The sequence below is a fragment of the Desmodus rotundus genome, chromosome 2, assembly GCF_022682495.2.
Source record: "Desmodus rotundus isolate HL8 chromosome 2, HLdesRot8A.1, whole genome shotgun sequence".
NCBI classification, from domain to species: Eukaryota; Metazoa; Chordata; class Mammalia; order Chiroptera; family Phyllostomidae; genus Desmodus; species Desmodus rotundus.
The window spans coordinates 192,146,935-192,174,338 of record NC_071388.1 but is presented as its reverse complement, the minus strand read 5'-3'; the positions used below and the strand labels follow the sequence as shown (position 1 = coordinate 192,174,338).

The 27,404-nt window shown below is 40.1% G+C and overlaps 1 protein-coding gene across 6 annotated transcripts in view; it reads left to right on the top strand.

Annotated features, from left to right (window-relative positions):
- The first annotated feature begins 245 nt into the window (after positions 1-245).
- FN1 (fibronectin 1) overlaps positions 246-27,404 on the top strand; it is a 67,891-nt gene continuing 40,732 nt past the window's right edge. For 5 of the 6 annotated variants that reach the window (XM_045198234.3, XM_024564008.4, XM_045198235.3 and 2 more), the window contains exons 1-17: positions 246-655; positions 1,598-1,726; positions 2,641-2,778; positions 4,036-4,167; positions 5,364-5,501; positions 7,747-7,905; positions 10,117-10,308; positions 11,054-11,233; positions 11,819-11,995; positions 13,015-13,167; positions 14,666-14,794; positions 15,802-15,945; positions 22,826-22,947; positions 25,288-25,465; positions 25,662-25,838; positions 26,859-26,987; positions 27,097-27,186. In XM_045198234.3, the coding sequence (XP_045054169.1) occupies positions 514-655; positions 1,598-1,726; positions 2,641-2,778; positions 4,036-4,167; positions 5,364-5,501; positions 7,747-7,905; positions 10,117-10,308; positions 11,054-11,233; positions 11,819-11,995; positions 13,015-13,167; positions 14,666-14,794; positions 15,802-15,945; positions 22,826-22,947; positions 25,288-25,465; positions 25,662-25,838; positions 26,859-26,987; positions 27,097-27,186 (2,509 nt within the window). In that variant the 5' untranslated portion in view covers positions 246-513. The remainder of the gene's footprint in view (positions 656-1,597; positions 1,727-2,640; positions 2,779-4,035; positions 4,168-5,363; positions 5,502-7,746; positions 7,906-10,116; positions 10,309-11,053; positions 11,234-11,818; positions 11,996-13,014; positions 13,168-14,665; positions 14,795-15,801; positions 15,946-22,825; positions 22,948-25,287; positions 25,466-25,661; positions 25,839-26,858; positions 26,988-27,096; positions 27,187-27,404) is intronic. The other variant, XM_045198236.3, reaches the window with a different exon arrangement.

The following is a 27,404-nucleotide window of genomic DNA, read 5'->3' as shown; positions in this document are numbered from 1 at the left end:
AAGTTGGACAACCGCAAAGGAAACCGAAAAAAGTTCTCCAGCCCCAATCCTGGCGGGGGATCAGCATCTCTTTTGTTCGCGGCGAACCCACAGGCCCCCTGACGTCACTGGGAGCCCCGGCCAATAGGCGCGCGGTTGGCGGCGGCCGCAGGCGGGGAGGGGGCGGGGGGGCGGGCCTCAGCTCCAGGGCTCCCGGGGCCTCGCGGGGGGCGGGAGGGGACAGTCCCATATAAACCCCGGCCGTCCGGACTCGGCCGCCCGCGCCGGCTGCGCTGTCCAGGGGAGGGAAGGGAGTTCCAGGCGCGAGCCGGGACCTGCAGCCACAACTTCTTGCCCGTCCTCTCCTTCCCCTCTGTCCCCCTACCCGTCCCGTTCCCCATCCTCTGGACCCTACCTTCTTTAAGGCGTCCGGCCCCCAGGAGGCACTGGGAAGGAGTCCTCCCGCGGGTTTCGAAGAGAACTAGGTGGCAACTTGCCTCCTGGTGAGGGCGTCCCTCCCCGCACCGTCTCAAGATGCTCAGGGGTCCGGGGCTCGGGCTGCAGCTGCTGCTGGCCGTCTTGTCCCTGGGGACAGCGGTGTCCGCCTGGAGGGGCAAGAGACAGGCTCAGCAAATGATTCAGACCCCGTCCCTGGTGCCTGTCAGCCAAAGCAAGCGTGAGTATTGACTTCGGGCTGAAACTGGCTGGCTGTCGCAGGGATGGGACCGTAAACCCAACTAAAGTTGTGGCTGAAGTTTTGCGCGCGCACGCGCGCGTGGAGGCTGTGCACGCCTTAATGAGAGAAACCGGCTGTGGACACAAAAGACATTGGTTTGAGCAGGCTGGTTCTGAGGGCCGAGGATAAGATAATACTCGGGAGGACAGGGCTCTGCGCTGCTCTGCTGTGGTCTTATCAACTCCACACGTTCAGGTCGTCTTCCTGTGAATTCATCAAAGCTTTCCTTTAGAGAGAGAAATAATTCACGCCTTTAAATTTTCATTTGGGTTTACTGTGGTCTTTCTTATTTTCTGTGTTACTAAATAGCTTGTTAAATATTTTCAAAATGGGGTGGGAAGAAGGCAGTTCATGGCTGTGTTGCTCCTAACTTTGAAAGAGGTAATTTAGTTCATTCACATTGCCTCAGGGCCCCTCAGGACCCTTCTGGAAGAACGGAGATCAGATTGGAATTCCTATTCTAGTTTTCCAAAGACACACCCTCCCTTTGCCTTGGCTAAAGGAAAGTGCTTAAAATTGCCCTCTTACTACCCAAGAAAAGCATAGGAGTTTCTTGCATATTTTAAAATGCAATTGCAGTTATCTGCTTTTCAAAATGTTTCCACTTCTTTGATGTAGACCCCTGGCCAGATGGAAATGACATCACTGTATAACATTTAGCTAAGTTCAGAAAAAAAGGGGGAGAAAGGAATACCTAAATATCTACGTGTACAAATTGTGGTTAACTCTTTAAATAACTAGTTTCCACATTTTAGTGGAATATTGCTTTTAATTCTCATGTTCTGGAGATTAACTTATTTTTTTCTATGTTTGTTGCTTAGGCTTGTCAATTTAGTTGTGCAAGGAAATTGCAAATGTAATAACTTTTTCAATTATTTACAGCTGGTTGTTTTGACAATGGGAATCACTATCAGATAAACCAACAATGGGAACGCACGTACCTGGGCAATACCTTGGTTTGTACCTGTTATGGAGGGAGCCGAGGCTTTAACTGCGAGAGTAAACCCGAAGGTAAGTGGTGGGAAGCCTAGTAGTTAGTGTCTTGTAGTAAATGGAGAAGTGATGCTTGTTAATTAAACTTAGCAAAAGTACATACACCATTTTTTTCAATGGACCCATCATTTTCTCTTAAAAATATTTGATAACTGCTAATTTTGCTTTTCACATGTTACCTTTACCTTTAAAGTAAAAAAAACAAATGTATCTCCAAGTCGTTCCTAGAGTCTTCTGTTTGTGTTACTCTCCCGAAGGTTTTGACAAGAAAATCAAAGATTTTGTATATTCTCCCTTCAAAACACTTACTTGTAAGATTTTAATTTATTAGAAAGTATTTTTAAGTCTAAAATTACAAGATTATGGGCCAGAAAACACTTTGGGCATTATGTTGTGAAGTGATTTTTTTTTTTACACAAAACCACTAATCACTTCAAAGTTCTCATTCTCTATGACCATTGATATGTTTCCTGTAAATTATGGCAACTTGCACAGAGAAGAAGCGGGATGAAGCTAAAATGGAAATAGTAGGATTAACACGTGACTGTGCCTGGTGGGGGTGGAGCTCTTCAAATTGTTTGCTTTTTACGTGGACCTTCCTTTGACTTTCTGAGTCAGAGGTCTAAGTCTGAAGTCCTTCCTTCACGGTCTAGCCAGTCCTAGGTAGTCTTCATATGGCTTTCTCCTAGGGCCTGAGACTCTTTCACAATAGAAATTAATTTACAGAAAATTAGGGAACTTGTTGAAGGTCAAAAGTCGAAGCTTTATTAGAGCCTAAGGGACAATCTAGGTCTCCCACTTAACTTTTAAAAAACTTTTTGTTGTATTATGTTGCTTATAAAATTGAAAAGTGAGCTCTCCTTTGGATGTGATTAGTGTAGTAGAAAGCTTGTACATTGCGAGGCTCACATGGACTCTCCTTCTCCCCTCAGCTGAAGAGACTTGCTTTGACAAGTACACTGGGAACACTTACCGGGTAGGGGACACTTACGAGCGCCCTAAAGACTCCATGATCTGGGACTGTACCTGCATTGGGGCTGGGCGAAGAAGAATAAGCTGTACCATTGCAAGTAAGAAAGACATTTTGTAAAATGATGCTCAAATATCATAAATAAGAATTTGTCCATTACTGTCACTGTCATGTTCTGTTTATAGATGACTGGATAGTTTTAATTTTGAGCACAGGTAGAACCAATGTTTAGTCTGTGTGTGTGTATGTACATAGTGTAACCAAGTGGTTCTCCTGGGTTCCACTCCAGTAGGACATGTGTAAGGGAGTTGCACATTTTACATTACCTGGACATCCCCAAGCCAGACTGATCATGTGATTACTCTGCAGTGATTGGGAAGATGGCTGTGAAGAGTGAACCTCCCATTGTGTGGACTGCTCTTGTTTATAAAGCTGAGATCTCTTGCATCCCACACAAAGAGTCTGGTTTCTTTGTGACCAATAGTTTATACCCAGGAAGTGGATCTCTATTCCCAAGGGTAATGTGGTAGCCTACCAGTGTTTCCAAGATACTTTGGGGACTGAGTGGATGCTCATCAATTTTAGTTTATTTAGCCGAGGTGCTCTTTCCAGTATGATTCACTGTGTTACAAATAGATTCTATTAACATAGCATTTAGTTTTTTTGATCCATCCTTTAAGTATAAGTCACTTGGTCCAAAAAACCAAGTCAGTCCCTTGTGAACGGGCCCAACTGCTTTCCCCATACTTAATGTTAGGGTTGATCCAAATTTACTGGCAAATGTTAGGAGTCAGTGGACGATAGTGTTTACAATCTAGTGGGTCGGTCAGCCTTTGGATGTGTTACTGCATTTAACAGCCTAGAGAAGTACCTGGATTTTCACATTTGATAAGTACACCTCTCTTTGCTTTCTGCCAAAATGACATTTCTAACCTAGGCTAAATACAGACTCCCCGCTCCCGAAGGCTGAAATACTATACCCAGTATGGCTTTTTCATTGAATCAGTCTCAGACTCACGCTGCTGTGTGTGTGAGGAGGCCATGCCTGCCAGCCTTTCTTTTCTGCTTCAGGACCCAATTTCCTGTGATCCCTCTGGGGAACCAGGATTTATGACCTCTTTCTTTGCCATTCAATTTTCTCTGTGGTTTCCCATTGTGTTTAAACAAAACATTTAATTGAATGACCCCAAGTGACCAGACCTGTTAACTTTTCCCCTGTCTGTGATGGGAAAGCCATTCTCTGTGTCTTTACTTTGGCTAACCTAAGTCCCTACTCTGTGTAGAACAGGAGACCTATTCTTTCTTGTTTTAAATGTTTTCTGTCCCACTCTCTTTAACATTTTTTAATCTTGAACAGACCGCTGCCATGAAGGGGGTCAGTCCTACAAGATCGGTGACACCTGGAGAAGGCCACATGAGACTGGTGGCTACATGCTAGAGTGTGTGTGTCTTGGTAACGGGAAAGGAGAATGGACCTGCAAGCCCATAGGTGTGTGACTCCTACCGATGGAGGGGGGGTGGGAATGCACCAAGTGGTGGGTTGAACCAAATTCGACTTGGAAAAGAGGTCTGAATTGCAATTTAAAAAAAATGGTGAACTTGGAATTTTATTTTAAATAATGAAATATTTTAGCCCTGGCTGGTGTGGCTCAGTGGATTGAGTGCTGGCCTGTGAACCAAAGGGTTGGTGGTTCGATTCCCAGTCAGGGCACATGCCTGGGTTGCGGGCCAGGTTCCCAGTTGGGGGCGAGTGGGAGGCAATGGATAGATGTATCTCTCGCACATCAATGTTTCTCTCCCTCTCTTTATCCCTCCTTCCCCTCTCTTTAAAAACAAATAAAATCTTTTAAAACATTATGAAATGTTTTATAATCTTTAGTTTTAAAGAATCAGATCAAAAAGTACTCACCTGTATGTAAGTCTTACTTTTGTTTCAAAAGCACAAGATAGAATTAAAAGATTTAGGAGGAAGTAATTTCTTTTGTCTAATACCTAATATCAGATTTTGCTTGGTCGAGATATAAATTATTTAAAAGGAAAAAAAAATGATACTTTTGACATTTTTATTAGAACACACTAGACTGAAGCACAAAATTGTGTGTGCTCTGTCAAACCTTAGGGGTTTTTTTTTACCAGAATTGTTGAGTTTCTTTTGATCTCAATCCTTAGCTGATTCTCTAGATACAAATTTTAAAATTTCTACCTACTTTAATCTAGTTATTGTCCTGTAATTCACAGACTTTTATTTTCCTTTGTGTTGTGGTTGTTTTTATAGAAATCCAATTTTTAAGGGCTTTCTTGTCATTTTTTAGGCATTCATAATTGGTCATTCATAATTAAATTGGCATTTTGCATACTTAGTTTCCCCCAGACTGGATACATACATAGATTCTTTTCAGTTAAAAGTGCTGGTGTGAAGAGGAATGGTACAGGCTGAAAATATATAGGCCATGAACTTATGTACTTATTAGGGCAACAGAGTTTCTGCCTGCCAACTCGACTTGAGCTTTCTTTCGCTTTGGTTACTATGTGCTTAGTTACAGGGCATGCCTTTCTTTTTGAACAGAGTACCACTTAAAAAAATGTGGCTGGATTTTTGCTTACACATACACTTTAAATTACAGGGAGACTGCACAATTTGAAATAACTTTTTTCCCCCACTTTTGCGTCCACATTTTCCTACAGCTGAGAAGTGTTTTGACCATGCGGGTGGGACTTCCTACGTTGTCGGGGAAACCTGGGAAAAGCCCTATCAAGGCTGGATGATGGTGGATTGCACTTGTCTGGGAGAAGGCAGTGGACGCATCACCTGTACCTCTAGAAGTAGGTTTTCGATGTTTACGTTAAGATGAGTCAGTGGATTCTTTTCTCGATTCCTAGAGAGACTTGTGATGTGATGTCATTTAGAACACACCCAATACACCAACGTGGTAGCTTTGGTAGCTTTTGGATGTCAAGAAAAATTCCATAACAAACTTATTCTGCTTCTTCAAAGAAGACTAAATTAAAAAAAAAATCTTAGTTCAATAAAGAATGAGACTATCAGCTACAAAGAAAGAAACCTAATATTCATTTAAATGCCAAATGGGTTGTGGACATGAAGATTAGTTGCAAATGTTTAATCTAAATTATTCCTGGGATATTTTCAAAGTATTAAGAGCAAAGAACTCATTACAATAACATGCAAATGCACCTTTGGGCACGTGGGTGCTGCTGGCATGAAATGGATCGCAGTTCTAAAGCTTTAGGTGTCCTTTTATGTTCTACATTGAGATCATAAGCAGGAATGATGGAATTAAAAAGTGTTATCCTACTGGTTGAAATGATGTATCTACTATGAGGTTAAGGACAGTGTCTCTTACTCAGAGTCCTAAATAAGCTCAGCAGTGCTAAAAGGAAGCAGGCCTCTGCCAGCTTTTCTGCTCCTTGTAAGACTGCCTCAGGCCTTACTTGCTGCCACAAGGGTTCAAGGCTTCTTTTTTTGAAAGTTCAAACTAATAGCAACTGCAGAGTTTATAGAAGCAAAATAGCCATTAACTATGCATGTTATAAATACATTTAAAATCAAATCTAAATATTTTGAAACCTATCTTATTTATATAGCTTAAAATGTTTAACCATCTTAAAATGTTCATCATCCAGATTTAAATTCTTTGCTAACAAAAAATAAATCTCTCATGGAAAGTAATAACGATTCTGACCAAATCTTTCCCAGAAACTTGATGGCTCATTAGATTTTTTTTGCATTTACAATGTTATTCTGAAGGTCAGACTTCCAAGACCTTGGTGGTAATTTTTTTCTTTGTGGTAATGTTTTTAGCTTAAGACAAATCAGATGTCTGACTCAAACTCTTACCTATTATTTAAAACTCCTCAAATAGCAAGTTGGGAACAGCTGTTCAAAGAAAAGGCATTTGTTTTATGAAATTTTTAAAGTCTACTTTGTACAAGATGGTGTAGGGATGCAAAAATGAATTGGATGTTAGCTCAACTTTCAAAGAGCATGTCAGTGAGTATGCCAGGGAGGTGAGAAAGGCTTACATAGCCGTCTTTTACAAAGTACAATATTAAGGGCTTCAAGGGGACAACTGAAAGTAGTGCTGTGGAGGTTTAAGGGAAGACCGTCCTTTTAGCTGAGGACTTGGGAAACCGCTGTAACCTGCCACAATACCTTCACTTAGACCTCTATTCTGGAGGGAGATCCATGTGGGCGTGTGTTTGTGTGAATTTGCATCAGCTGTCCCATTATTTTTCTCCTACCCAGTGCAGTCATTTTCTGACTCACAAACAAATTACGTCCTCTATACTCACTTTGTAGCATATGGGCAAAGCCAGATTATAATTGAAACAATCTATTTGCCAGACAATTGAACACATAGACTAATGGTAATTTGGTTATAAAATATCATTTTACAATAATAGTCCCACTTTTCCACTTGGAGAGTTAGCACTGAACAATTCAAGAAGCCATTTCTTTAGCGATTTTAAATAGGTGTTGGGGGGGGGAAGAAGAGAACGTATTAGTCAGAGAAGCTGGTGTCCCCTGAATTTTTTATCAAACAGATGAAGAAAGAGGTGCTGCTGTCTTTTTCTAGCTCATTCGGGGCCTCTCCCCAAGACCTTTTGAATCCTACTTGCCTCCTCACTGTTCCTGGTTTTCTGAACAAAGTCCCCTATTAAAGGGCAGGTCATATAGAGCAATTACAGGGAGAGCCTGGGAGGGAAAGACAAGGGTGATAGAAAACCAGAGAATGAATTTGGTCAAAAGAACATTGGGGAAACTCTAAAAAAACGTTAATGAATGAAAGATGATGAAAACGTATTTTGGTAAACAGAGAAGTGGAACTAGATTAAATCAGCTCTCTTTCTGGTGGAACCAACGTAATCCCACCTTTTGGAAGTTTAACACGTGTGGAACCACAGCTGAATAGAAACATTTCATCAAAAATAACTTACCATGCTTTAAACTACTGTGTGTGTGTTAAAATATGTATGTATATTTTTCAGTTGCGCGTGTGCCAAGCTTGACCTGACTTACATACATTTAAATGCCTCCTTTCTATCACAGACAGATGCAACGACCAGGACACTAGGACGTCCTACAGAATCGGGGACACCTGGAGCAAGAAGGACAATCGGGGGAACCTGCTGCAGTGCATCTGCACGGGCAACGGCCGAGGGGAATGGAAGTGTGAACGGCACGCGTCCGTGCAGACCACCTCCACCAGTGAGGCCCAGAGGGAGCAGGGTGGGAACGGGGCAGCGTTGCCAGAAATATTTCTGCGAATCCACCTTTCCCTTGGCATGCCATTGGAGGGTGACGTGCAGTGGTTCAGCTAGGAAGCTGAGTGCCCTTATGGATTGGTAGTTGTTAAAACTTTATTTATGTTAACTTTTAAGTTATGAGAAAATGAAATAAAAATGCATCTTAGGGGGGAAAACAGTTTTAGCTCCAAGAGATTAAACTGATGTTTTAAAAAAGGCTAGTATCACAAAATCTACATAATTTATCTACCTCTGTAGATATAGATACATATATTTATATATGTACATATATAGCTACACATGCATGTACATGTATGTGCATTTAGATATGTAAAGTGCATTTTAATGGAAATGAGAATTATGATGAGTTACATGAGTAGTTGATTCTTCTGTTTGGTGAGGGGGAAAAAGTACGTATGTTCTATTTTCAAAATGGAATACGTTTTCTTTGTGTGACATCCGGCTCTCTTTTAGTGGGAACAACCCTTTCCATGTGTTCCCGTGCTCCGGCAAAGCTTGTTGAATTCCATAAATAATGCTCAGTCATTTTCTTCATGCACCGGTATTAATGATTTGAGAAGTTTATGGAGGCCCAGAGATGGGCATGAATGACACAATATCTAAGTGTTCTTTTACAAAGAAGTTTTAATTCCCTCCAGTATAAGAAAAAGATCCTTGCATTGTAGCTTCTTTTGTAAGAATCAGAAGAGAACAAACAATCCGTGGTGTGTACTTCTGTTATTATTCTCAATATGTTTGATTAAGTTTTCACTACGTAATGTACTAGCCTTATTGCTTAGCCTCTTAGCAATCAGTCGTTTACCTAAACATCTTAATTATTTGCTTGTTTTGTTTTCCTTTTGATGAGTTTTCATGTTACTCTGAGCACTTAGAAGGTGAACAAGATTAGACTTGGTATTATCTTTGAGTTATTTGATTATTATCAGTAAAATTGCTGCTAACCCAAAAAAGAAACAATTACAAATATCAGTCTAAAGAGTTAAATTAAACTAAAGAGTTTAATTTAAAAGGGTAATCAGGGTTACATAGGGGAAGCATTCAGTAAATATTACTTATTATTAATATTAATATTAATATATTGATATTATTAATATTACATGGAAAAGTTTCCATTATTCAGAAGGGTCTGAGAAGCACTGGATTAAGCAAAATAGAACCTACTTTGACAGGATCTTTGTGTTCATTTGCTCTGTGACTCTCCCAGGTGGGGCGTATGAGTGCAGGTGCCTTATTTCCCCAGCGTGTGTGATCTCGGGAGCCATTGTCTGTGAACTATCTTTGGCTTCTACTCAGGGAGATGCTGACATCAGTCTACCAGTTGTTCTAGCATCAGGTCTGGCTCTTCCCCCACTGTGGGCCTGGCCTTCAGGAGAATAGATTCCAAAAGTTCATAGAAAAGATCCACACAATCTGTTGTGTCATCTTGAAAACAAAGGTATTTTAAGAGAATTGATTGGTTTTAGAGAAAAACACAACACATTCTAAGAAAATGTGGAAGGTAGGAAAACTTCTAGAGAATCCACATGGCAGCCCAGGGTGTGGCCCAAGGAGCCTGTAGTCACACAGAGGATGAGGGGTCTGCTGCGGAGTGGCAGGGACTTCTCAGAACAAGGTCAGGAAGAGAAGTGCCCAAGTATATTGGGCTTAAGGAAGCTGCCAAGGGAGGAGGGGTGAGGTAGATTGTTCCAGGTGAAGAGAAGGGGATGAGGACAGCACAGGGCGCATCAGGGAATGACGAGTAAGTAGTTCAGTGAGACAAGGCACAGAGCGAGGAAGTGGTCAGAAGTGAGCTGGAATGGGAGTTGGTGTGAAGAGCTGTGAAAGCATGGACTACGGGCTTCCTGGAGGAGTGAGGAGGTGTTGAAGGTATCTGCTCTGTTGAGTGGAGAAATAATACCTGTGAGTTGGAAATAATAATCCCTGTAGCTTCAGATGTGCTGGTAGGTGGAGATGATTTGGTAGACTTTGTGGATTATTTCCCAGGCTGAGTGCAAAAGTAATGGAGAGTGGGAGGAGCATTTCTTTGTGGTTCCAGGTGAGTGACAACATGGACTGCAGGGTGCTCTGTGCTGGGCCCCAGAGATCCTGACTGGCTTCAGGAAGTAGTTATTTTCCCTGGTCCAACTTGGTGATTTTTCCCTCATGTCCTTAGGATCTGGCACTGTCACAGATGTTCAAATGGCCGTTTTCCAGCCTCATACTAACCCCCAGCCTGTCCCCTATGGTCACTGTGTCACCGACAGTGGTGTGGTTTACTCGGTGGGGATGCAGTGGCTGAAGACACAAGGAAATAAGCAGATGCTTTGCACTTGCCTGGGCAATGGAGTCAGCTGCCAAGAGACAGGTATGCATTATCTTTTTTAAAAAGTGGTATTGATACCTTTTTTATTATTTGGTTTTTGAAAGGCAATACATTTATTTACCAAAAAGTATAAGACAATAAAACAAACATGAAAAGGTTATAATTTTATCCCTGGTGGTAACAGCCAGGATTGACATTTGATATTTTCTTTCACTCTTTTTAATCTACGTATTTTCTGTGGTGAAGATTAAAACTGCTCTGTATTGTCTTTATTTGTCTAAAGTGTTGTTACAAAAGCATTGCTTTCTGAATAACTAGTCATCCATATTTTATACTCCAAATCTCAAATTGCTGGAACTTTGTAAACTTCTTTTAACAACCTAATGCCTCTCTTCTGGCCTACGAAAGTGGTAGTTAGTAATTACAGCAATAATAATTGGTGCACTTGACTTCAATAGTCTCGCATGTTAATACTTATGCCACTAACAGTATCATGCATATTTCTCCAGTATCCTTTGAGCAGCATCTTTAATTAACATGTATTAATATAGCTTTACAAGTGGGGAGACTGAGGCATGACAGTGGAGGTGGTAGCAAGGGACGTCAGCAGAGAAACTTAAGTGTTGCTCTATCTACTTCCTGAGTAATGCATTTTTGGCTGAAATTAGCCAGATGATCATCTATCTTTGTCATACAAGCTCGGTCTCCCGTTGAAGGCATAAATAAGCAGCTGCCAGGGGTATAAATGCAGCTCTATTTACCGAGACCTTTTTGGTTATTCTTGCAGCTGTAACACAAACTTACGGTGGCAATTCGAACGGGGAGCCATGTGTCTTACCGTTCACCTACAACGGCAGGACTTACTACTCCTGCACCAGTGAGGGGCGACAGGATGGCCATCTCTGGTGCAGCACCACTTCCAATTATGAACAAGACCAGAAATACTCTTTCTGTACAGACCACACTGGTGAGTGTCCCCGGTGGGGGGGGAACCCAGCAGTGAGAAAGACCCATTTCTCATGCCCTGTTTTTATCAGTCGGCAATGCAGCCATGAATCTTGAGGTTGCACAGGAAGTATCACTTTTCTGTAGACCAGACCCAAGGGACATGGTGCTAATTTATCAGTTGATGATCCTTCCATGGTCCCTAGTCCTCCTGGAAAACGACACCAAGGGCAAAGGCTGCCAGTTCATTTGTTTCTGACACATCAGGGTTATGATGGGATTAAAGATATTGCATGTTAAAACCAGCATGTAATCCCACAGGGCTGAAGAAGACAGAGGATGGATGACTGTTTTTGCTTCTCTTCTGGTTGCAGCTATGTTTTTTCAAAGTGACCATTTGCTTTTTTTTTTTTTCCAATGGGAAAAATGAGAGTGAAAATAAAGGTGAACACACTAAGGAAGCTTAGAACTCTGTTGTTAGATATCTTTTATTCTGAGACACACTCTGTAATGAGCTGCAGAAGCCTGGCTCTCTCAGAACCTTTCCGTAGTCATTCCCTGCTCCATGGTAATGTTTTTCTTCCTATTTGTGTATTGTTCTGGGCAGTGTTGATTCAAACTCGAGGTGGAAATTCCAATGGTGCCTTGTGCCACTTCCCCTTCCTATTCAACAACCACAACTACACTGACTGTACTTCTGAGGGCAGGAGAGACAACATGAAATGGTGTGGAACCACACAGAACTATGACGCCGACCAGAAGTTCGGATTCTGCCCCATGGCTGGTAAGATGAAGCCCTCATGGAGTGACACAGAACAGTGTCCACTTCACTCCTACTTTACCCATTAAGACTTAATTTTGAGATTATAAAACAGCTCTGTGATATAATACATATATATGAATTATATAGTTATTTATATAATTTTAAAAACCCAGTGGTATAATTTAGAATCCAAAAATATAAATGAAGTAAAAAGACTCTTTAAAATGTCTGGACACTTAAATTTTGCACAAATATGTCTTTTGTAAAGAGCACACAACTGAGTAGCTTAAAATATTTCCAATGCACCTGCCTGTGATAGACAGACCTACAGACCTACAATATCTGCACATGACTTTGGATTACCTGGCAGAAGGTCTATCACGTGTTAAATACCAAAATGACAAAAACCATGTTTCCCGACAAGTAAGGGATCTTTCTCTGAAAGAGGGGTGAGGGTCCTAGTTTGTATGAATGGAGAAAGGGGAACCAATACCTTTTATGTGTTTTCAAATCTCAAGAACCTCATAACTACAATTGATTTTCCAGTTGTAGAATCAAGAACCTGTACACTGTATTGTCAAGTGGGATTATGAGGCAACAAAACATAAGAAAAAAACAACTTAGGCTTACTTTTGCTTTTCTCATTTCAACTAAAGAGAATGTTGCATTTAGAAGAAAAACACCCTGGAGCTTACAATTCTAACCTCGTACCCATGGCTTCCCTTTGAGTTAGAATAAACTGGAACGGTGGTCAGATCCAGACTTCTAGAATAATGCAAACCCTTTGTGTGACTGCGTAGGTATCATCGTGGTTTGACATCCCCTAACCTTTCCTGAATCACTCCCTTTGACCTGTGCTTTCCTCGCTGGGACTCAAGGCTGTTCGTCACAGAGCAGCCCTGAGGTTTCTCAGAGGCACATGAGATTCTTTCCAAGTGAGAGTTCCCAGGACCCCAAACTGGGCTGATGATACTGCCTGCCTTTCATGACCATATGACCGTTTTTTATCAAGTGTGTGTTTCCCATCCATTTCTAAACAGCCCATGAAGAAATCTGTACAACCAAAGAAGGCGTCATGTATCGCATTGGAGACCAGTGGGATAAACAGCATGACATGGGGCACATGATGAGGTGCACATGCGTGGGGAATGGCCGTGGGGAGTGGACCTGTGTTGCTTACTCCCGGCTCCGAGGTATGCTTGCTGATGCATGAAAACATTCGAGAGGACAAAGGGCACAGAGAGGGCGACTTTGATGTGAAAACTTGTATTTATCCAGACGTAGGAGAAAACATGCAATACCGTTCCATGAGTCTACTGTGCTGGATAAGTTTCACATGTTAGACAGCCAGTTAAGAAAAGCTGGCACAGCAGTTCTATGGTTGGGAAACATTTCCAGGATGTGAAACTTGGGCTGAGCCAAAAAAGATGACTTCAAAGGCTAGAACACCCTCATTTGATCCTTTAGTGTTTAGTTATGCCATCGGATTCTTGTCTAGAAAAGTCTGAGTAATTTCTGTGAAGAAAAGAGACTTTGCTCTTATAAAATCAGATCCTTGCAGATCCAGACTTAAGGAGACAAATACATAGAGAGGCCAGTTTATTTTGTCCAGATCAGTTTTTTTCCCTTTAGACCCAGGTATAGAATATAGGGATAGTGATTTATTAAATCTGCTTTAGTTTTTCTATTTGTTTCACTTGAAAATTAAAATATAGGTAGCACTCTGAGCTAATAAATAGTCCATGGGGCTGGTGTGCTGTCACTGGCCTGAATTTGTTTGCTGGCCTTTGTGTAGAGAACATTTTTGTGTGTTCAAGGGGTAACACGATTCGGGAGCAATCAGAATTACATGTGAGGCTGCAGCGAAAGGGACCCGAGTGGGGAGGAATGCAGACCGACCCCTCGTTTACAGAGGAAGGAGCTGAAGTCCAAGAGAGACCATGATTTTCTCAGGATCTCTCAGGGAGCAGAGTTTGCATGATTTTTTTTTAACTTTATGAATGCTGTAGATATCATTTTATTTCCCAAATCCCATTATCTGCTCATCCCCCCCATTCCAGATGTCAGACCATCATACCATACTGGCTGCTGTTTATGAGTATGTTTAATCTTCCTCCCATTTATTGTAACAAGCAGAGATTTAAAGGACATTATCAACTAAGTCAGAACTGTTCCAAATGTAAAATGTATTTGTTCAAAAATTGCCTTTCCACAAAAAGGTATTTTACCACATTCTTCAGTGGTATCTGCTTCGACCATCATTTACAAGTTTATAAGAGAGAGACTTTGTGTGAGTGCAGAAGTTGTATTACTAACTGAGCTTTGAAAGGTGTTTATTCTATGCCAGCAGAAAAGTTATTTTATTTTTAAATATTTTATTTATTTTTAGAGAGAGGGGAAGGAGAAAGAGAGGGGGAGAAACAGCAATGTGTGGTTGCCTCTTGTGTGCCCCCTACTATGGACCTGGCCCGCAACCCAGGCATGCACCCTGACTGGGAATTGAAGCTACCACCCTTTGGTTCGCAGGCCAGCACTCAATCCACTGAGCAATACCAGCCAGGGCTAGAAAAGTTATTTTAATGGGAGGTCTTGATAATTTAGTGGAAGGAACTGTATGTTTTGAAAAGCATAGGTTTTTTTTGTTTGTTTTGTTTCAAAAGTTCTCCATCCATCCCTCTGTTTCCTAAATAGATCAATGCATTGTCGACGACATTACTTACAACGTGAACGACACATTTCACAAGCGTCATGAAGAGGGACACATGCTGAATTGCACCTGCTTTGGCCAGGGCCGGGGTAGATGGAAGTGTGACCCCATCGGTAAGTAGTCATGCCTCTCCAGGTGGATTTGGCCACTGAGAATAGTCAGCAAGTTGCAAATAAGGAGAGCCATTTGATATTCCATGATCGAAGTTAGATTGAGCCTTTCATCAGAGCTTTGCAAAGTCTTTCCTCTAATCACGGACCCATATATAATCTTGATATTGGCAGTCATCTATTTTTTCTAAATTTGGTGACAAATACAGTTTTCTTTCAATTAAATGTAATTTGTTCTTTGGTTCTGAATCATACAGATAGTCTGTGTTATGAAAGAGAACTTTCCTTTGCTGACTGTGCAATAACTCAAGCAAATAATGATGCCAGTAAATACCTCCCTCCAAATACTTTATTTTTCTTGGTTGCCCTTTACAATAGATCTGAGCAAATAGTGAAGGTTGAGCCTCAAAAGAGCTGTGTTACCAGCTTTAAGGTAACCCATTAATGCTCCTTTACTAAAAGAGACAGGTTGCTCACTAAGAAAACAAACTGATCAGATACTCGAGTTTGTTTGACCCGAGATTGCCAAAGCTGAGAGAGAAGCCTGACGGGTTTTCTTAGAAACCGCTCAGCACGTGTTCACAATGAAAATCTTGTTCATTTATTTACATGTAAAATTAAATCTGCCAAGTTTTGAGAAAGCCTATAAAGTGATATTTTGTCCTTGCTATTCAAATAGGAAATCAGTTATAATATGGGTAAACTATAGCACTTTATCTTCTCTAATTAATATTCAGCATATCAGTATATACTGGAATCTAAATCTTAAAATTTTTATTTAGAAATACTGTTCTTTTGGAAAACTAAGTGTTCCTCTTGATGCATTTTTTTTACTGCTCATTGTTCTGTACAGTAAAATATATGAACAAAATGGTTTTTTAACTGCATATATTTGTAAGAACAGTTGTAGGTTTCTGTTAAAACTGAGAATGAATGCTCTAACACCCTGAAATTACATTTGCAGCTTTAAGTCTTCGAGCCTGCTTAACCTTTACTTGTATATACTTTAGACCAGTGCCAAGACTCAGAAACCCGAACATTTTATCAAATTGGAGACTCCTGGGAGAAGTATGTGCATGGCGTCAGGTACCAGTGCTACTGCTATGGCCGTGGCATTGGGGAGTGGCATTGCCAGCCCTTACAGACCTATCCAGGTAAGTAGCTCTATTCTTGCCAAGTGAGATTTCTAGACGAGCTTAGAAAAACAGGAAGGGCAGCATCAATGTCTGATACCTAATACTCGGATGCCTAAGTTGGAATGTCCTTCATTCCCATCTTTTTCTTCTATCACCATCTAATAATCAATTGAATTTTTGACTAAAAGCATTTGCCTTTCTCCCCAGCCAAGTAAAAGGTGTGGAAGGCTGTGGAAATGTGCTTGAATGTAATTTGTTTCTTAGAGCATTCCATTAAGTTAAAACCCTGGCTGATTTCACCTCACATCCATACCTGGGAATAGAAACCACAGAGTGGGCTATGCTGAGAGTCAAGGGTTAGAGTTTTGTGTTATGGTTCTTAACAGAGAACTTGTATAGAAAAATTACATGAAATATAATATAGGGTACGTATTCATTCAGTTTTCCCTCTAGGCTCCTTTTTTGTCAAAATTTTCATTTGTTTGATCAATTGGAATGTGGAACAAAGTACCCTGGGTCAAGAGTTGAGTAACTGGTCAGTTCTCCACCCACACAGTTCAAACACTCTCAAATGTTTATTGCTGGGTTTTTTTCAGGTCACGGGGGTGTTGTAAAAATGAATTAACAATGATTTTATTAATTTATTTTTTAAAAATTGAATTTAAGTTCCACTGAGTGATTAATTATTTAAAAAAAAAGGTGTTAATTATAAAAGTCTAATATTTAGGCATCAATTATTTGAGCAACTACTGAAGTACAAGGCCTCCTAGGCTCCTGTTAACTTTAGACTTAAAACATGGCCTACGTTTATAAAAAGAGAAATAAATAGAGAATAAATAAATAGATAAATAAAAAGAGAGATTTGTCAGGGCCTCAGAATCTGCCCGTGACAGAGACGAAGATTAAGTTAGCTAAGTCCCTCCATAACATGATAAGAAATTCACTATCCTGGATAACAAGATAGGAAACAGATTGGCCAAAGGCAGAGGTCACCAAGGCATGGGTTCCAGCTCTGTCTCTGCTTCTAAAGAGATGCATGTGAAGCTTCACTCATTGTTTCTTCATCTGTAAAGTGGGGAGATTGTAGCTGCTTACTCTTCAAGTTCCTTCCAGCACTAACAGACTGACGAGCTGACCCTGAATACCACCCACTCAGGTACACTCTTCCCATGACCTTTGAAGTGCTGCTCTCCTCAAGCCTTAGACACGGTCAGGCCTGCCAGGGTGACTTTGCTTTAGGCAGGTCCCCAGCACAGATTGACCTGGCTCTAAATTGTATTTCATGGTGAATTTGGGTATAAGAATCATTAAAAAAAAAATTTTATTTAGTAATTTTTAAAACTACAGTTGCAGAATTACTATATGTTCAGAAAGTATAATTGTGGTTTTCTTCTTAATGATGCAGTCAAAGGATAGAAACTTCTAAGTGATAATGCTTTCTAGTTCCTATGTATAGATTGTTATGGAGTGGTGTGACAATCTATGGAAAGTGATTTTCTTCTCACTGATTTTGAGAGAACTTTTTCTGTCTTTTCAAATAAACTTGTTCCCATAGCTGCTGCCCAGAAGCATTTCCATGGACATGTCAGAGGGGAAACTTAGACGAGAAGGAATCCTTCTGTGCTGGACTCTTACATGTTGACCTTGTTCCTACTCTTCTGAAAGATTAACAGTTTAGCCCATTGAATGGAGAGGAGATTTAGGGGAGAGGGGATGGGTGTTTCTCTTCAGCACACAGCTTGTCTGTATGTCCGGTTTTCTCAGTAATTTGTGCCTTGCACGTGGGGTTCTAAGAGTAGGGGGGAAAGAAAGGGTAAACAGGTTACCCATAGATTGTCTCGAGCCATGGCTCATCTGTCCCTCTAGCAGAGGACTTGTTGAGTTGTTCAAACGAACAGAAGATAAGAGACATTTGGTTTGTCAATAAACAACTAGGAAGGCACTGATCTCAGCAAACTAAATAGAGAAAAAAAGGACTGAGTTGCAAACCCATCAATGTTTAACTTCTCCAGGGTCATCTTTGCTGGAAATTATTCTTTTTGACTTTATTTTTAACTGGATTTTAAAGGACAGACTTGTATCATATCTTCTTTTAAAAATATATTTTATTGATTATGCTATTACAGTTGTCCTATTCCCTCCCATTTATTCCCCTCCGCCCTGCACACCCCCTCCCACCCACATTCCCACCCTTTAGTTCATGTCCATGGGTCATACATATAAGTTCTTTGGCTTCTACATTTCCTGTACTATTCTTAACTTCCCCCTGTCTATTTTCTACCTACCATTTATGCTACTTATTCTCTGTACCTTTCTCCCCTCTCTCCCCTCCCACTCCCGTTGATAATCCTCCATGTGATCTCCATTTCTGTGATTCTGTTCCTGTTCTAGTTGTTTGCTTACATGTTTTTGTTTTTGTCTTTTTTAGGTTCGGTTGTTGATAGCTGTGAGTTTGTTGTAATTTTACTGTTCATATTTTTGATCTTCTTTTTGTCAGATAAGTCCCTTTAACATTTCATATAATAAGGGCTTGGTGATGATGAACTCCTTTAACTTGACCTTTTCTGAGAAGTACTTTATCTGCCCTTCCATTCTAAAAGAAAGCTTTGAAGGATAAAGCAATCTTGGGTGTAGGTGCTTGCTTTTCATGACTTGGAATACTTCTTTCCAGCCCCTTCTTGCCTGTAAGGTCTCTTTTGAGAAATCAGCTGACAGTCTTATGGGAACTCCTTTGTAGGTAACTGTGTCCTTTTCTCTTGCTGCTTTTAAGATTCTCTCCTTCTGTTTAATCTTGGCTAATGTAATTATGATGTGCCTTGGTGTGTTCCTCCTTGGGTCCAACTTCTTTGGGACTCTCTGAGCTTCCTGGACTTCCTGAAGTCTATTTCCTTTGCCAGATTGGGGAAGTTCTCCTTCATTATTTGTTCAAATAAGTTTTCAATTTCTTTCTTTTCCTCTTCTCCTCCTGGCACCCCTATGATTCAGATGTTGGAACGTTTAAAGATGTCCTGGAAGTTCCTAAGCCTCTCCTCATTTTTCTGAATTCTTGTTTCTTTATTTTGTTCTGGTCAAATGTTTCTTTCTTCCTTCTAGTCCAGACCGTTGATTTGAGTCCTGGTTTCTTTCCCATCACTGCTGGTTCCCTGTACATTTTCCTTTATTTCATTTAGTATAGCCTTAATTTTTTCATCTAATTTGTGACCATATTCAACCAAGTCTGTGAGCATCCTGATAACCAGTGTTTTGAACTGTGTATTTGATAGGTTGGCTCTCTCTTCATCACTTAGTTGTATTTTTTCTGGAGCTTTGATCTGTTCCTTCATTTGGGCCTTTTTTTTTTTTTTTTTTTTTTGTCTTGTAACGCTTGTTACGTAGTAAGGGGTAGAGCCTTAGGTGTTCACCAGGGTGGGGCAACCCACGTCACTGCTTTGTGTGTGGCCTTGTATGTGGGGAAGGGGTCTGAGAGGGAACAGTGGCACTTGCTCCACTCTCTGCCGGTTTTCAGTCACTTCCCCCACTACCCACAATCAAATTGGGCCCCTCTGGTGCTGATTCCAGGGAGGGTGGGCTTGTATACCTTCAGGACCCTGTGGGTCTCTCCAATGAACCCTCCTGTGAGGCTGGGAGTTCCTCCTGCTGCTTCAACCCCCACAGGTGTTTTCAATGAGAGGTTTGAGGCTTTATTTCCCAGAGTTGGAACACTGGGTTGTGTGGTCTGTCTGGTTCCCCAGTTGTTCCTTCTGGTTTATCTGTACTTGAATGTTGGACCACCCGTTCTACCAGCCACCACCTTGGTGCAAGTCCTCTCTGCCCAGCTGTCTTTCTCCGCCCCTCCTACTGGTCTGGATGAATGTTTCTTCTTTATCTCCTTGGTTGTCGGACTTCTATACAGTTCGATTTTCTGTCAGTTCTAGTTGTTTTTTGTTTTTAAATTGTTGTTGTCCTCCTTTTGGTTGTGCGAGGAGGCACCGTGTATCTACCTATGCCTCCATCTTGGCCAGAAGTCCAGACTTGTATCATATCTTTACTTAACTATTTTACTGTTACCCTGATCACATTGAGTAAGAGAGGCAGTAAAGTTTTCACAATGGTGAGTAATTGTTCATTTAGGTTAATTTTAAAGGTTTTACCAACTCACCAGTTTTGAAAGGATGATCAAAATTTTAAATCTAAATGATGCAAATGACATCAGAATTTTCAGAATTTGTTTTCCAATCATATGCGGAATAAGGTAGAGCATAGTGATAACCTTAATTTAATTGACCTTACAAATAATGGACAAGCAAAGTCTCTACTTCCTGGACAAATGCATGACCTCCCTTTGCAGTGCAGTTCTCTTACAGGTGAGCTCTGGCAGAAGGCTAACATTGAGAACATAGACCTTCAAACCAGGGCTTGAAGTTTTCAAAAGAAAAGAAACTTCTGTAGGTTTGCTCCACCACTTTATTGTTCTGGTAGCCATAGAAGCATGATTGGACATCAAAGTGGGCAGAAAAGGTCATTCATGTTGCCTTTCTAAAACTTTGTTTTAATAGACATTTAACCATCATAAACTTTTTAAAATTAAGGACTGCTTTTCTTCGGACAGGGTTAGGTTCACAGCAAAATTGAAAGGAAGATTTTTCTTACACTTCCTGCCTCCACACGTGCGTAGCCTATCAATACCATCCCCAGAAGGGTGTGTTTGCCACAGTCAGTGGACTTACATGGAAACACCTTTGTTACCCAAAGCCCGTGGTTTACATTAGGGATCATTCTTGGCGTTGTGTATTCTGTGGCATCATAAACTTTTCGCCCTCAAAATTGTGATCACCAAACTACGTAAAACACGTATCAGGTATCTCTTTGTCTGGGGAAATTATAGTAGGATTTCTTCAAAGGATCAATGTTCAAGCAACTGTATGCCAATTATTGTGAATAATTTAAGGACACGATACCTATAGTTACTGATTTACATGGAAGTAGTACTTTAAATCATCACATCTCAAATTTTGCTTCAATGTTTAGTTTTCTTTTTGTCTTCACCTGAGGACATGCTTATTGTTTTTAGAGAGAGGGAAAGGGAGGGGGGAGAGAGGAGGAGAGAACATTGATTAGTTGCCTCTTGTATACACCCCAACTGGGACCTAACCTGCAACCCAGGCATGGCCCTGCCAGGAATCAAAGCCATGACATTTTGGTTTGTAGGATGATGCTCCAACCAGCTGGGCCACACCAGCCCGGTCTCAGTGTTTACCTTTAAGAACTTACCTACATTGGTAAGAGGCTTCCTGAACAGAAAGGGTAACTTAAAGAGGGTCATGGCGTTGACTTCTGTCAACTGATTAAAACAAACATCCTTCCGTGTTCTCGGAAATATGTACCACTTTAGAATGGAAAAATGAGAATTTTGTACATGAATTTTGGAAATCATGTGGCTTAGAAATAGTTACATTAAATGAATACAAGATTCAAAAAGTATTTGTTAGTCTTCAGTCAACTTGAATTATTCCCAGTGTGAAAGTGAATATATTATTCTAGAACTTTTGTGTCTACATAGCTTTGCAAATTATATACTTTTTCTCCTAGAGAAAACTTTATTTTCAAAGAGAATTTAACAGCAAAGATAATGAGTTTGAAAATCAATAGAGTATTTTCTAAGAGCTCTCAGAAAACCTAAATCTGTTAATCTCATGAAGTGTTTTATTAAACACACAAAATTTTGCTCTGTTTGACAGGGTGCCTGTTAGATATTCTTGAAAAGGTTATTATAAGAAACTTTATTTTTGTGTCTAGTGAGTTGAATGTTGATTGACAGAAAAAGACAGTATTTAGGGAAAAAATAGTGTTATGTTCTGCTAGCATGAATTATTCAGTTACTCATTATCCTGAATTGAGTCTACACCATTAAGAAATTAATTCCACTTCCCTTATTTTTCTTTTAAAAAAGAACTAAAACCATACTTTATATCAAGATGTGAAAATAAACTAAATTTAATGTATCCTGAAAAATGTCATTTCAGTTGATAACTGCTTTAGAAAAAAAAAAAATGTTCTCTGAATAATTTGACCAGGCCCTGGCCAGGTAGCTCAGTCAGTTAGACCGTCGCCCTAATAGGTCAAGGTTGCAGGTTCAATCCCCAGTCAGGGCCAGGACACATGCAAGAATCAACCAATGAATATATAAATAAGTGGAGCCACAAATCAGTCTCTCTCCCTCATTCTTCCTCTCTCTCTCTCTCTAAAAATCAATAAAAAATAATAATTTGACCAAATATAGTATGATTTTAGAGTAAACTTACCTCATAAAAATAAGGTAACATTTTCCCCCAAAATGATAAAATGCTTTAAACTGATGAGAAATAAAACTGTCTTTAACTAAGACTCATGTCTATTTGTCTAAGAGTCTACCCTATTTAGAAATATATTTGTTTTACATCATGTCATGTGGCCTTTGGAATGTTGTCTTCTTTGTAGGTGGTAGATTCATTCATGATGCCAGCCTCCCCAAACCAGAATTTGCTTCAAAGAAGCTAAATATAATAAGTAAATGAAATGTATAGTCAATATTACATTACTTGTAGATAGTCTCACATTTTCTTATAATTCTTACTTTGAAAATGGAGAAGAAAGTAAGCTAAGAGGCATTTTTTAAAAAAATGTATTTTATCTTTTTAAAAATGTAAAAGTTCTATTGGCAGTTCTCAGGATCAACAATAATTTATCAGCTAAAACAGGATTTGTTGCACTGATTTCCAGTGTCAATATATATGTAAAAGCTGATTCCAGAAAATTCTTATTATATTCACATTTACAGATAAGCAAAACTGTCTTTAATGATGGCCATCCATGTGCAGTAAATCTCAAGTTGAAGTGAGTGAATACTCAGGATAAGCATATCTCCCATTTTTATTTACAGGCACTTCCGGTCCTGTCCAAGTCATCATCACAGAGACCCCCAGCCACCCCAACTCGCACCCCATCCAGTGGAATGCACCAGAACCCTCCCACATTTCCAAGTACATCCTCAGGTGGAAGCCTGTGAGTATGCCACCCAGAGACTGGACACTAAGTCTCCCGAAATTAACAAATTCTCAAAAACTTTTTTCAGTTTTTGAGCCAATAGATTTGATGAATTATCCATATAACATTAACATTTATTTAATGACAAAGCAATGTGACCAACCAATTGACATACAGGTTTAGCTTTTTATGGTATTTAGAAAAATTTAGTTCTATATGTTGGAAAGATCTTAGCAAGGACTTAGAAATGATAATGCTTAAAATTATTCTTAACCCGTTTGGGAAGAGACGCTGAAGTTTTCATACATTTTACAACTCCATCAAAGGAAAAAAAAAATTGTTGGCATCATTTTCATCATTTGGGGAAAAAATAGCTAAATTAATATTTTTTTCTTTTTGCTTACTTTATAAGTGGTCATTTCTTAAAAACTGACTTTTGATCCTCTGCAGTTATGTAGAAGGGAAAGGAATGCTGAGAGGGAGTACAGATGAGGGATGATTGTTTATTTAAAGAATGAATCATAATTTTCTCATAAGAAATGTCTAGAAGTTGAAGAATCACAACTAGGAGGATGTTGATCTAGCAAGCTTTAGTTTCTCTTACCCTCTCACACTTGCCCTGCTAAATCTCCAAAATTCTCAACTCAGCATTTGAGAAGCACTATTTTAAACACTGGAGAAAAATGTCCATTTTTAATCACAACCATTGAATTCTAGCAATTAAAAAAAATATGAAATAAAACAAACCATTTGACCAACTCATGCAGTTGTATTGAAGCTCTCCAGAAAAAAAATTGAAACTGTTGTAATCATTCTTTTTCTTCTTTCTTCTTGTTTGAAGAGCCATTTGTAGAACTTTGTATGTAACGAGGTCAGTCAACGGAATCAATGTATTCTTTCTATAATACCTTCTTGTCTCTCATCTTCTCATCACTAATTTTATTTGCTGTAAACTTAACCCTGAAGTATTATGTGAGACCACTGTAATAAGAGACATTTACAGGTAGGAATAAAACATATATTAAGTTGTAATGTCTTCAAAAGCATGGCAATAATGAATTTCTTTTAGATTTTTAACAATTAAAAAATTCCAGATTTGCTGATGCATCTGAGTCAGGTCTCTTCTCCCAGCCCCAAGGACATGCTGTCATTTACAGCTTATTTCTGCCATTCCTACTGTTTGCAAGTATTAAATACTTGTCCACTCTCAAAATCATTTTTCAGGTTTTTCTTTAAGGTGTGTCACCTACGAGTTTATTTTTCTAGTATTTTCTTCTGATAGCTAACCAAAAAAAGTTCACATTGAATAAAAGAAATCCAAGCTAATTGTATTAATCAATTTTAAATTGTATTTTAATTTTTTGCACAGTGTATTTGAGTTAAAATTTAAATTTAAAAAAAGTGACATCACTTTCATTTATTCCAAAAATATAAATGAACACTGAAATATTTGAACTATTGAAACTGGTAGACTGGATATTTTAAGAGAATCAATGGTCTAAAAATGTGTTTTGACTTACATTAGTGTAGAATATCTGCTACTTAAAAGGATCTCGTCTGGTCTGAAGTAAGGGCATTTCCTTTCCACACGCTTTATTGCAGTGAGTTGTGTGGTCTATGGCATATGAGTGAAGTCGGACAGGATGTGAAATGCAAAGTGCAGGCAAAGAGTAAATAAACCGAAATCACATTCTTCTGTGGTCTTGCCCACCGTTGGTAACCACTTCTGATGGGGCAGTTTACATCCAAGAGTGAGTCTTCGCAGGAACTAGGAACTGACTCGTGAAGCAATATTATGTCTTTGACTGTTTCTGCAAGGACAGCAACTTGAATTGTAACCCATCAAGGGAACAATAGAATGTATGGCTTCCCCACTTCAGAGAGGGATATGTATATATCTGTTAATTGTAGAAATGAAAAAGTTGGGAGAGGCTAAACTTGGGTTCATCACATTATGGTAATGATATTCAATAATTAATCTGGCGGAAAGGAAGGTGCTTAGCACCTGTGACTGTGTAACCTTGGCCCTGCCGTAGAACTCTTTCTACACCTGGAAAACAAGGTCAATACAATCATTAACTTCAAGGAGTGGAGTGGAAGATGAAATGGGAGAGTGCAAGTGAAATAGCACAGAATTTAGTACATTGTAAGTTATCGGTGAATATTAGCTATGAAAATAATTATCCTTAATATTAACAGACTCTGCCACAGGTCCATACCCTGATTCCAATTTTCCATGATTTTCCTCCATAACGAAACTGCAAAGGTCCCTCATTCTTTGAAGATTATGCCACTTTGCCTCCTAATGTTCTCTGTTGTGAACACTTGTATGATTTGTTTTTTCATTTAAATTTTTAGAAAAACTCACCCAATTGGAAGGAAGCCACCATTCCAGGCCACTTAAACTCCTACACTATTAAAGGCCTGAGGCCAAATGTGGTATATGAGGGGCAGCTCATAAGTGTCCAGCAATATGGCCACAGAGAAGTGACTCGCTTTGACTTCACCACCACCAGCACAAACCCAGCAATGAGCAGTACGTACCCCGCCATCCCCTCTGCACCCCAGCTGCTCAGAGCTGGGCTCTCCTCAGGGAGAGCTTTACTTCTGGATTCATAGTCTTCCATGGACAACACCCACATTTATTTTTTTAAAAAAACTTATATTCTACTGATGGTAGTAAATTTTCTTCATGGCTGAAGGCTCTCTTTCCCCTTTCTGTGACTCTCTAGGCAACACAGTGACGGGAGAGACAACACCCTTTTCTCCTGTGGTGGCCACTTCTGAATCTGTGACTGAAATCACGGCCAGTAGCTTTGTGGTCTCATGGGTCTCTGCTTCGGACACGGTGTCAGGATTCCGTGTGGAATATGAGCTGAGTGAAGAGGGGGATGAGCCTCAGTACCTCGGTGAGCTAAGCGTGTTGTTGTGATGGATCTGGGAGGTCCTGGCATTCAGGCGGGTGGTCCGTGCGCTTTGGAACTAGTTGACAGCCCGGTGTGAACAGAGTACTTTCCTGTATGAGAAAGGGGAATGACTGAGCATCTCTAGAACTGAACTGGGTTTTTCCTGAGCCATGTTCACGTTTTCCTGGTCCCTGATGTGTTTGCCTGGGCACAGGTCTACACATCGGAAGTGGTTTCTTTATGGTAGTGATCGCCGGGATGAGTGCTGCTATAGAAAATATTAGCGTTAGTGGGTGCAGAGCAGCCTCCTTTGTGCTTTCCAAATTCTCATGTTTAGGGGCCTTTTAAAAGCTTGATGGTTGAATAGTCTACATACTGAAAAGTACACAGATCATGAATATAGAGCTCAGTGAATTTATTTTTATTTATTTTTATTTTTAAAGATTTTATGTATTTTTAGGCAGAGGGGAAGGGAAGGAGAAAGAGAGGGAGAGAAACATCAATGTGTGGTTGGCCCTTGCTTGCCCCGTACTGGGGACCTGGCCTGCAACCCAGGCGTGTGACCTGGACTGGGAATCCAACTGACAACCCTTTGGTTCGTAGGCTGGCTCTCAATCCCCTGAGCCACACCAGCCAGGCACTGTGGATTTTTATAAAGCTAATACACCCACATGACTGGCACCCAGATAAAGAAAAAGAATATCCTTCCTACTGCACTCCCCATCATCCCCTACCCATAACAGTTACTATGTAAGAACGATGTTTACGAGAGGACTATGGTTACAAAGTTAGAGGTGATTACAAAAATTATGCATCTTTAGAGAACAAATTTGAAAAATGAAAAATAGGAAGAAAAACTGTCCCATTGCACACTGATAACTATTGGGTATGCATTCATACATTTCCTTCCAGTCTTCTCCCCACCCCACATGAATACATAGTTTTTTAAATCTTATCAGAGGCTTTAAAGTCATTTGAGGGACTGGTATTCCAGATTAGTAACCTTCCCTTTTTATTTCAAAGATCTTCCAAGCACAGCCACTTCTGTGAATATCCCTGACCTGCTGCCTGGCCGAAAATACATTGTAAATGTCTATCAGATATCTGAAGAAGGAGAGCAGAGTCTGATCCTGTCTACTTCTCAGACAACAGGTACATGTGTACTACCTGGTATCAAATAATCTGTTGTTGTTGTTGTTGTAAAACAGACATGAAGTAGTATTTTCTGACTGTTTTCCTTGTTGGTTTTTTTCTTTGGTAGCACCCGATGCCCCTCCTAATCCTACCGTGGGCCAAGTTGATGACACGTCAATAGTGGTTCACTGGAGCCGACCCCAGGCCCCCATCACAGGTCAGCTTGGCTTCCTCTTCTTGGCTGCCTTGTTAATCTTGATGGCACAGGAGGTGAGGGAGCAGATTCTGATCTGAGGACTGGCCTATCACTTAGCTCTCCTGCATAAATGCTAGTCTAGGATAGAGAAGGGTGTGTGTGTGTGTGTGTGTGTGTGTGTGTGTGTGTGTGTGTGTGTGGTATAGTAATTATGAATGTGATCATTTTCACATTTTACA